General features: G+C 28.9%; 1 protein-coding gene across 10 annotated transcripts in view; it reads right to left on the bottom strand.

The window, feature by feature from the left end:
* Positions 1 to 3,510: 3,510 nt before the first annotated feature.
* LOC130675450 (rap guanine nucleotide exchange factor 6-like) overlaps positions 3,511 to 12,284 on the bottom strand; it is an 87,050-nt gene continuing 78,276 nt past the window's right edge. For 4 of the 10 annotated variants that reach the window (XM_057481146.1, XM_057481152.1, XM_057481149.1 and 1 more), the window contains 4 exons: positions 11,386 to 11,502; positions 9,768 to 9,950; positions 8,731 to 8,973; positions 3,511 to 6,835 (listed from right to left, as the gene is read on the bottom strand). In XM_057481146.1, coding sequence (XP_057337129.1) covers positions 6,804 to 6,835; positions 8,731 to 8,973; positions 9,768 to 9,950; positions 11,386 to 11,502 — 575 coding nt within the window. In that variant the 3' untranslated portion in view covers positions 3,511 to 6,803. The remainder of the gene's footprint in view (positions 6,836 to 8,730; positions 8,974 to 9,767; positions 9,951 to 11,385; positions 11,503 to 12,284) is intronic. The other 6 variants (XM_057481147.1, XM_057481148.1, XM_057481150.1 and 3 more) reach the window with 5 other exon arrangements.

The raw sequence follows: 12,284 nt of genomic DNA, 5'->3' as shown, positions 1-12,284 counted from the left end.
CTATATATATTCACGTATATTTATGTGTTCCAGGTATTTCTCGGCTCGTTAGCACAGTCAAAGAGCACATGAACGACACAAGAACAATTGCTAAGTCTATCGATCTCTCTAAGGTAAAAAAGTATCGAATAAAAGTCTAGCGATTGATCGATTTAAAGAGTTGATGCGCGTTCTGCCCACGAACTCAAGGTTCCAAGTCCACCTCACATTTATTTATTTATACTTATATTTATATTCAAACGTATGTATTTACACGGGCAACCGGAAGTAACGACTACGAGGCAAGAGATCCTGCAGACGTTACAATACACGCGACGCAAAACCCAAGTGTCTTCCTGACACGCACTGTAAATTTACTTAAAATAAAAAACACACACACGCACACGCACTCACACATTTACCGCTCGCCTTCAATTGTAATCGTACTTATTGTTATCAGTTATCACTTACACATGACATATTTATTGGACTTGTTATCAGCACACACCTGTGCTGGATGCTGCTAAATTAACTTACGCGATACATAAATATCCTTTTACGCGGACAATAAATAATGCCAATAAAATTAACGTATAATTCAATCCACGTGGTGATAAAAATTATATATATATAAATATATATAAAATGGCAATATAAATAAAATAGAGTACAAGATATCCAATAGCAAGGCTCGGGATTGTATGGATTCAGTGCATCCGATCCAGAGAATTCGCTGGCAACTGACCTTGACGAGTCGGAGGTCAGGGTCGGGCTCAATGATCCTCACACACTCACACGCGATAAGATATGGGTACAATCGATAAATCCACTTCTTATATATATGTTAAATTTAAATGCACTGAGAAAATAATTATCGAATCGAGTTTTTTATTTTTTAAAATTCACCGACACGAGTCGCGGTCACTCGCGAACTAATAGACCGGCTGTAGCTGAGATTTAAAAGCAACTAGGAGTCGATTTAAGTCGTGGCCGTGGGTCTTTCTCCCAGCACGATGCATCGCCGTGTCTGCTGGTGTAGATACTTGGAGCAAGTATTAAAGTAGTTGGAGTTAGAGTCGTTGGTTGGTAGTAAGGTAGGAAGGAAGGTAGAGTAGTGTAGTGTAGTGTAGTGGATTAAATATAAACGTAGAGAGGGAAACGGCAAAACGTAAACCCAGCAGAAGGTGTGCTGAGCTCAACTATACGATACGATACGAGTGAAAGAGCAAGAGACCAAACCGCCAAGTGACGCGTTCTGCTGTTATGTTGCTTTGCTCACAAGGAAGAGGAGGAAGAGGAGACAGCTGCGGAGGAAGTAGGGGCTCGACGAATGATCTCAGTCCCTGTCCGAGCAACCAAATACTGACACTACTGCTTATTTGAATAATCATTTTTTCCTTTCGATTTTTAAGTATAAACACAACTTTAGTCGTCTAAATTATCATTATGGGTTTGAATGGGTGTAAAATGGTCATAAGAGGCTGCTGAGGATCCAGCCGAGAGGTGGTCGAGATAAAAAATCTATTTATTGACGATCACGTGAACGAACGCGAGTAAAGTAGTTTCTCAAGTGGTTTAACTCCTCTCATCTGGTCTAGTATATATCTATATATATCTATATATATCTATATATCTATGTGTTGCTAGTCTGAGTATGGCCTGATCGTGCAACAGGTGTTACTCACCAACCCGACGGTATACCCGCCTAACAAAACTTGTTCAATGTTCACGTACTGGTACTAGTACTCGCGCACACTAGGACTCTGGTTCACAACAAGTGCGGAAATAATGCTGAGGGTACTTTTATGTCTAGGGTTTAATTGCTAAGTTATGTCTTAAGAATATTATTATAATTTTTTTGTTGGTAATTGAAGAAAAAAAAATTACATGCTTTTAATTAAAAGCTGAATTATTAAATTTAATTATTTATTTATTTATTACTTACCGTCTGATGGATGATTTAATAAATAAATAGAATAGGACATCGGTTAATATGCAATCAAGTACACAGTAATTGTATTATATTATTACAATAAGTAGTGTATTGTATTAAGATTATTGAGTACATATAATTAGCGATGCGGAAAAAAAATGTTTTCCAGCACGTGGATATACATTTTTACGTGGATATTAACCTTACAGAAATAAACAGCTATCTCATAGTGATACGCCTCATGAACTTATTTAATATATTTTATCTACACCATATACAACTATGGACATAGAAAATATTTAACCGTACAAAATATAAATATTAATTTTTTATTTATATATATTTCACTTGGTGAATTACTAACGACACGGATTAATTTTTTTTTTGAATTACCTGCAATTAAAAGTAACCTTGGGGTATTTTCGTGATAGGCAAAGAAAAATACAAAATTACGTCTGCTTGTTTGATAATTTTCGCGAACCCAAACTTGGGTAATAATGGGATGTTCTAACAATTAATTTGAGTTTAAAATGTAATTTGGGTAATCGGAAAATTTATTGTAGCATGTAAATAATTAGTTTTATTAGTAAATTACTGCGACCCCGGAACTGTAAAGGTTTAAATCGATACTGTAATTATTTAACTTTGTGCAGTATAAAAAAAAAAAATAATTTAAATTTAAGACTTTTGAAGTTTTTTTTGGGGGAAAAATAGTCAATAAAATTTTTTTTACAGGATTTTATTTTTATCAACTAAAAAATTTACTAAAATCGCGGGACTAAAATAATCTAATTTTTAAATTTGAATTCCGAGCGATTTGTATTTTTCCCGCGTAAAATAAAAATTGAATTTTTACATTAAAAAAAATACTTAACAGGGTTCGTACTTTTCTCTATTACACTCAAGTCCACGAACGGTACTATCTTTGTTGCACTTGTGCAGTAAATGGAAACTTTGGCCGTTTTTCTCTTAAGCAAACGAATATTGTCAAACAATTTAAGCGCACTTCACTAGATTAGACAGTACCCACACAGAAAAATATATATGGGACATATATGCATCAATGTATCGGCTATATAGGACATATATGTTATTTATATATTTTTTGTGCGGGTAGTGCGTCAATGTGCAGTCTGTATTTTGTATTTAGAAATTTTGTTTCCGAAAAAAACAGCCGAAAATATCTGAGAAGAAAAATTCTTCATTAAAGAATTTAATGAAAAATATTTTAGACTAATTTATTGCTGTTATTAAAAAAATTATTTATGTAAATCAATAAAAGTATCAACTTTCTTATAAAAATAAATTTAAATATTTTATGAAGATAATTTTCGAGTAAAAAAAATTAGAAACTTTTTAATATTTTTTTTTTTTACCGTGTCCATTTCAATTTTAAAAAATATTATCAATAAAATTCACTTTACTTCAGGTGATTTTTACAACAAAAAATGCCCCAGGTTTACTATAATTGAAAGTAATTTTTTCTAAGCAGTTAAATTTCACTATAATTACCTCCGTGCTGATAAAAAAATCAGTAATTAAAATATATAAATAAATAAACAAATGTATGTGGGTAAATAAAAACTGAGAGTCGTATGTTGTACTATGATTTGAGTTTTATTAAACAAATTAAATACAAAAGATCTTGTGTTTATTTAAATATCTTTTTGATAGTTACTGTCGTCTAGTCGCTTGATTGTTATAAATAAAACCAACAGGCATTTATATAAATTAAATAATATAATAATAATTAATAAAAACGTGTGGAAGAATAATAATAATAATTAATAATATAACCTGTCTATATTCATATAAATATATCCCTTAGTCATATTAATTCGCATTCTACGGATTTTTATTTTTATCGACACGTATTTTATACTTTTAAATAATTATTTATATATATATATATTTATTTATATATAATATGTATAGAGGAACGTCGTCATTGATTGCATCGGCATTAATTATAAAAGATACTGTTCATTTTTGTTACAATTAAAATAATGGCTGACATTTTTGATAATAAATTTTATAAATTTATTTTTTTTAATCGTTAAAAATATTTTGCGAAGGATGTTCTGTTAATTATTATTGTTTCAATGATATTGAACGATGAGTTTAATTTTAAAAATTATTTTATTTCAATACTCAAAAGTCATTTAATAATAAATGCATTTGGAATGAAATTAAAAGCGATTAGTCGCTGTAACTCTTGATAATAATAATTATTATTATTAGAGTATTATTAATAATAGAATTTAAATTACATCTGTACAATTAAATATTAATATATATTAATATAATCAATGACGTTTCATACTGACAGAAATTCAATATTTACTTTTTACTTTGCGGTGAAGATGAATAGAGATATGTACAGAGATATATATTTATTAATTTAATATGTTGATTTTTTAATATTCCAGGATGTATATATATATTTATATATATTTATAGGCGTATCGACTAGTCGAACAGTGTCCTTTCAAGTCATATTATTTATCATTTTTATTTATGACATTCAAAGTGCGCTGTGTTATGAACATTTTATATATTTTTTTTTTATGATAAATTAGATAATATGATAATTATATATAAGTGTCTAGTGGGAAAACTTAATTTTAATTAAGTGTCTTAATTAATGGCCCTCATATTTTTTTTTAAACTTTATATTCGTATTTTATACAAATTTTGAATCATTTTTATTTTTTTTATTTGAATAGAAGTCGAGTCTTGATGTCAGAATAAAATTTTCTGATTGAAGAATTTTGAGAATAAATTCAAATTGTAATTTTTTTTGTAATTAAATGTATCAGTAATTAGACAGCTCATGCTTACACATGATTCGAAATTAGGACTTTTGAAAACACATTTAATTTTAATCAGTCATTAAATTGACATTTGCTTCAATAAATTTCCGTAAATTTAAAACCAAAAGTTTAAAAAATATTTTCAGTCAAAATTTGAACTCATATTTTTTTTCATTTAAATCTACAGACCTTTACAGTTTCAAAAATATCTCAATTATAAAAAAAAAATTAGGTCCCTGTAGAAATGACATTTTTTTGTGTAGCAAAAAATTGGCGGCAATTTAAATTATGATTACGATTAATAATGAAAATTTAATCAGTCAGTAAATTGACATTGGCTCCAATAAATTTCTGTTAATTTTAAACCAAAAGTTTAAAAAATATTTTCAAAATCAAAATTTGAACTTGATTTTTTTTTTCATTTAAATCTACACAGAACTTTAGTTTCAAAAATATCCTGGTAATAAAAAAAAACGAGGTCTCTACAGATGAAATTTTTTTTCGTGTAACAAAAAAATGGCGGCAAATTAAATTATGATTATGATTAATAATTAAAACTGAATCAGTAATTCCACGGTTTGTAATTAAAATATGTTAACTAACTGTGATATAATCAACAATCAGATTTAAATTTCACAGAATAAAAAATTATAAATAAACTACCACTCAAAACGCCTACAATTATTATGCAAATATAATTTAAATCGTTTCCGATATTTGCATTAAAATATTAACAATAACTGCCGCAGTTTATAATCCATTACAACTTTCTAAATCCATAAACACCGTTTCCAAACTAGACACTTAAAAATAAACAAAGCAAATAATAACAACAATAATAATATTAACAGTGGACACCGTTCTCGACGTAATCACTCCTCAAACATGCGGACAAAAATTAGGTCCGTTAAATTTAAACAATCGTATACGTAACCAAAATTATTAATTTCATAATAATTTTACACTCATCTTCATTAATCATTAATTATTAATTATTAAATATCATTAATTATTAAACCAAGGACTTTAATTTCGTTCATATTTTTTTTCTTTCACTTATTAAATTAATCTTTCGTTTCATTTTAAAAAAAAATTAAATAAGAAGCCATTACTAGGCTTTCATACTTTATTATTTTGTTCCATTCTTTTCATATAATATTAATAATAATAATAATAATAATAATCAGTATTTATGTCAGCTTAATTCTACGCTAATCTATTTACACCAACTTACACACTATAATTTTTTCATTCCTTTAAACTTATAAACTAACTTATAAATTAATATAATACAGACGCCGATTAATTATTTAACGGCATTTAAAAAGGATATTTAACATCTTTGGATTCAATTTATTACACATTTATATATATACATATATACGCTCATATATATGTATATATATATTCATATATTTAAACGTTTCATTATTAATAATTAAAAGTAACGTTCATTAAAAAAAAAAAATAAAATAAAATAAAATAATATAATGATTAGACAAATCAATTTGAATTTCAAACTGATTTAAATTTGTTCGTCTTGATATTTATTCAGTACTAGAGTAAAAGCAATCAGTATATTTTATTTTATTTATTTATTTTTTTCATACTTTTGTAGGCATTCCCTTTCCTTAAATCACTCGCCCGTAATTATCTAAATGAATACACATTAGTCGTAATATATATTCATGTACATATATGATGAATTGTCGGGTACGTGACACACAGGAAATATAATAGATCAATGCGTGTTATGGTCCGGAGTACAAGGAAGCACTAAATAACATGCGGTTATTATTTATTCGCATTTTTTTTTATAATTTTTAAATATGTATATATATATATATTTGTATATATATACTCTTGTTAAATTCTCTTATCAATTTTATACAATCACTCATAGATATGTCCATCCGTTCACTCGTCTGACTACTCATCCACTCAATCGAGTAAAAAAAATAAATAGTAAAAAATAATTAGTATAAAATAATAAAATATAAACAAACAAACAAATGAAGGACGGTCAGGATTAACTGGTTCAATTAGTGGTCTTTAATTGTTGATTGCAGATCGATGATTTACACTGCCGACACTTGAGCTTCGTCGTCATCTAGAACAAATTACCGCAATAATTAATTATCATTGTCTTTATTATTGATGATAAATTTGTTTATTGTAAATATATGAAAAATTTTCAAGGATGGAGGTAAAACACTTACTGGTATATTTTTAATTGTGAGTAATTTAATTACAATGAGTATGCATGCAGACTAAGTAAAGCATCAAGAGCCAGTTTTTCGATCCGATGTTTAATTAAATGGTGATTTTTATGCATGTAAATATTTGGGTATTTTTGTTACTATTGATGAGTGAATCTGGGATTTAAAAACTGGCTCTGATAAATAGCATCACTAATTACAAAAAAGGTGTACTGCAGTAAAGGAAAAACGTCAATTATTTAAAGGAAGTAGAAATTAATTTTTTTTAATCAACTTAGAATTGGTTTGGAAAAAAATTAGAAAATTTAATTTTTTGAACTAGAAAATTAAAAAAAAATTTTGATAAATTTATGGGCAGTGAACTTAAATAACCTGGGGTAAAATAGCAAAATTTTCAAAAATTATTACAAGAATAAAAATTTTGATAGAAAGAAAAATTTGAAAAATTGCGGGAATTAATTTTAAAATTTTTAAAAAATAAATATTAATTTTTTACTGATACTGAAATTAGCCGACGTCCAATAATTTTTAGATTTTTTTTTGTACAGTAAATTATTAAAAAAAAAATATTTGAAAAAATTGCACCTATAGTTTTTTAAATTTTCTACTTGTGCATATTTTTAGTTTTTTTTTTTTTGTAATTGATTTGTTTAAAAAAAATCCGAAAATTGTCAATCGTCTGCTAACTTCAGGATCGTCTAAAAAATTTATGATACTGAAGTCAGCCGACGTTTAATAATTTTTTGATTTTTTTTTGTACAGTAAATTATTAAACAAAAATATTTGAAAAAATTGCACCTATAGTTTATTAAATTTTCTACCTGTGCATATTTTTATTTTTATTTTTTTTTCAAATTAAGTCGTTGAAACAAAAATTCAAAAATTTTTAACTGTCTGCTAACTTCAGGATCATAATTTTTTTAAATATTCGTTGACTTAAGACTTTTTTTATTTCCGCCCTTAGAAAAAATAAATTCCTGTCGGCATTTAAAAAAAAAATGAAACCCTCTTTGCATTAGTAATGAACTTTAGCGAAGTAAATAAATAAAATAAATGCAAAAAAAAAAAATATAAAGAAAAATTAGTAATTACTTATTCCGTAGTGTGTTAAGAGTATATAATATCTTGTGTGTCTTCTATACAAAGCAGGCATCAAATATATTAAGTGTGCAAATGCTGACTGTGATGTTTGTCTATATATATTCGCAAGCATTTAGTGCATCCGATCATTTCGCGATTGTAAATGCGAGGTCATGAGTGATAATATTATGCACAAAATACCTTACATTATTATTATTATTTTATCCAACTCTTGTAACAAATAATAAAGAGTAAAATTAAAATATATGAAAAAAAGTAGACTAGACCAGACTAGACCAGACAATAGAGTAGTGGAAAATAATAAAAATATATATAAATAATGAATAAGGAATGACGTTAAGTATCATTACCCTCAGAATAAATAATAAAGAACAAAGTTGCTGCATACTCAGCAAAGAATAATAGCGGGAATAACGATAGTTTACACTCGGATGGCCATCACCTAACGGATTTTTGTTATAGACTAATATTTATACGATAGAATATAAATATATGCTGATGGTAATTATTCGTTACCGGAGCGTTAGCTCGCGAAAATAAAAAAACTATCCCTGACGCTAAATATATGAGATTTATATATATATATACTGAGATGAACGTGTTATAAAAATGAATGATAAATTATGTGAAGTAAAAAAACATTAATAAGAAGGTTATAAGTGTGTATGTAGCGTTACTGCAGTACCATCTTCGTGGCTGGTGCGATAAGTGACTCCTTCGTGGCTGTGGGCACGACCTAGCCTGTGTAATCTCGCCATCTGAGCGGCAACTTTGTACGCCGGTGGCTGCCGACACTGGCCAGGACCTGCCACAGCTGACCGCTGGATCATCGAATTATTCCCGGCGAGCATAAAGGAAGTCGTGCCGGCGCTATGGTGCATCGGCCCCGGCAGTCCTGATCCAAGTCCCATACCAGCTCCTGTGCAACCTGAAAACCCTTCACTCTGGGTCTTGTTCTTCATATATTTTTTTTTTAATTATAGTATTAAGTCCCTTGTTCAAGCCAGTCACCATGACCATGACCATGACTAAGTCGACAATCGAGAAATTTATTTAAATATTGTTCATTTACTTAATCGATCATCGACGATACCGAGTCACCGAGTAGTCCCGTTTAAGAGGATTTTTTTTTTTTAACAAAAGTATTAGAGCCCGTTAAATATTTTCACACACCAGCAAGTCACCGGATTTTTATTATCGATTTTAAATAAAATAAAATAAAATATTATTTTTAGGAGATTAATTAGAGACCTGGAAAAGCACCTCAGTAGAAAGTAGATGAGAAATAAAATAAAAATAAAAATAATAATAATAATAATTTGAGTAAAAATATGTAACAGCAGTCAACACACACATACACACCTGGACACAGCAGCAGCACCAGCGGCAGCAGTTGTTAATAAAATAAAAAATAATAGAAACAATAAAAGACAAGACGGCAGCACACGAAATAGTACTCAGTCAAGTAGCAAACTTGTATAATGATAATTTACATGGTTGTTAGCGTGCGCAAACTAGCTCTTCAGCCAAGCGATTATGTTTACGTCCCACAAATGTGTTACGAGTGTAAATATGTATATGTTTATGGCTGTGTAAATTCATAATTCGGTGCGTTTAATAAACGACGCGTGATTAATGACAAGTTATTATTTTATGTAAGTGGAGATGATGCAGCCGTAAGGTGTAAATTTTAGGATGCATGCCGGTGGACTGTCGACTCACCTCGAGGGGGTGGCGGCGGTGGTTGGGATTGTTGATGATGATGATGATGATGTTGAAGTTGATGGAGATGATGATGATGATGTTGTTGTTGTTGATTATGATGATTATGCGTATGGTTGATTGGAAGCGGAGGTAGCACTGCTACTGCGTGGGGAAACGGAGGCAATCCACCTCGGACCGATCCTGCACCACATTTTATAATAACCCAACTACTCTACTCTGTACTCTTTATTTTTTAGCTTCATTGTTATTAATCACCCAGCGGGGTTTGTTAATTATTTAAACCCGCGGTTTAGATATAGGCAGTTTGAATAAGCGTTCAAGCAACTCGTTTGACAAGTAGACAAATATGTACACCAAATACCATAGAAGCAGTAGAATGACAGATTAACAATAAGCTTTATATATATGTGTATATATATTTTATAATTAACACGCGAATGGCAGAAAAATACAACTGCCATGGGACATACGGTATTTTTTTTTTTACTTTTGGACTCTATCATTTTGACGTGACAATTAAAAATTTAAATTCCAGACAAAAAAATCGTTTTCACGGACACACTGAGAGAAAAATTTTTTTTTGGATCATATATTCGTACCACAAAAAATAGGCTATTGAAAATTTTTAATCTTATATATTTTTGGTGAAAAATTTCAATCTGGTTTTTTGTAATGAGTAGGGACAGAATTTTTGCCTTATTTTTTAAATAAGTAGTTCAAATTTTTGCTATTACGGCGAAAATATTGGCCTAATTAAAAAAGTTTTCGAACAAAAGTTGTAGGAAATTTAATTTTCTAAAAAAAATGTTTCTTATGATTTTTTTATACGATCAATATCTTCGCCGTAATTTAAAAATAAAGATTCATAATGAATGATTCAAAATTTGGGGAGTTATGAAAATCTTAATTTTGAAATTACGGCTTTCTTATTAGTCCTAAAAAAAAATTATATGAGATATTTTTTTTAGAAAATTTAATTTTCTACAACTTTTGTTTGAAAAATTTTTTAACAAGACCAATATTTTCCCCGTAATGTAAAAAATTTCACACCACTAATTATTAATTATTTTTCAATTAACACAAAAATCCTGGCTTTAGTAATGAGGTTAAAGACCCAGTACTCGATCAGCGAACTAGTACTCAATCATTCCATGTATTTGTACATTCATATTTAGTAAATATAAATGTACAAATATATGATACTGAAGTTAGCAGACGTCTAATAATTTTTGGATTTTTTTAAAAACGATAAACGATAAAAAAAAATTGCACTTATAGCTTTTTTAATTTTCTACACATGCATATTTTTAGTCTATTTTTTTTTTTTGTCATTAATTTGTTGAAAAAAAAAATCCGAAAATTGTTAATTGCCTTCTAACTTCAGTGTCATTACAAATACATAAGTAATCAAGTACTAGTTTCCTGATCAGGTACTGGGTCTCTTACTTTAATGTAAATTTTTTTTCTATCAAGAAATTCCTCGCTTTAGATACCGAATTAATGCAATTACTTGAGAAATTGTTTTTCCAAGTGATTTTTTTCCCAGTGCAGAACAAAAATAGATTAAAAAAAAAAAGAAATGATATTTGTGGTGGATGTACACGGAGTCACATACCTTGCATTGATGAATGCCGTCTCTGGGGCGGTGGAGGGCTCCCACCAGCTTCGACGCTGCTCCCGCTGTGGCTATCCAACTGTGTACTGTGACCACTGTCACTGCTCGTCACCGAACCTACGCAGACGTCGGCAACATACTTCTATCACAAGACTATTTCAGCCCAGCCAATACCACCTCTTTCTAATACTTATTACTCTAATCTAATCTAATCTAATCTATTATTTTGATTTATTTTAATATTGGTTATGCTAATATAATAATAACAATAATATATCACTTATACTATCATCATTATCATAAATCAGAGTAATACAATAGTAAATACAGTTTACAGTTAACTAATAGCCCTGACGACAATTTAAAAGCCACATGTATGTCCCATGGTGACAACGTTCGGATCGTTATCTCTCAATGCTCACATATTACTTTTATTTTATTAACATCAGACCTTAAACGATTTAATTCGATTTCAAAAATATATATATATATATATATATATATGTATATATGTTGTGAATGGTATCAAGATGCTAAAGGCTTATAATGTATGACATGAAACATTTAATATGAATATTAATATAAAATAATAATAATAACAACAAAAATATATATTTAAATAAATAAATATATATGAATTGCGTAACAGTTGTGCAACGTGCAGAACAAATATATAAAAAAAAAATAAACAAAATGAATAATAAAGAAACGTTTTAACGTACGATCCGAACCGTGTATGAACGAGCAACGAAAGTGCACCATGGTTCAAGACAAAAGTGTAAGCCGTTCCCTAGTTTGTTAGATTAAGCTAATTATTTATTTATTATATTTTAGTTTATGGTTTACTGGATTCGAGTTGTTAATTATTTACTTTTATCAGCCGCGGTTTACTATTAGAT

Source organism: Microplitis mediator, chromosome 10 (assembly GCF_029852145.1).
Source record: "Microplitis mediator isolate UGA2020A chromosome 10, iyMicMedi2.1, whole genome shotgun sequence".
In the NCBI taxonomy this organism is placed as follows: domain Eukaryota; kingdom Metazoa; phylum Arthropoda; class Insecta; order Hymenoptera; family Braconidae; genus Microplitis; species Microplitis mediator.
This window is presented reverse-complemented; position numbering and strand designations above follow the sequence as displayed.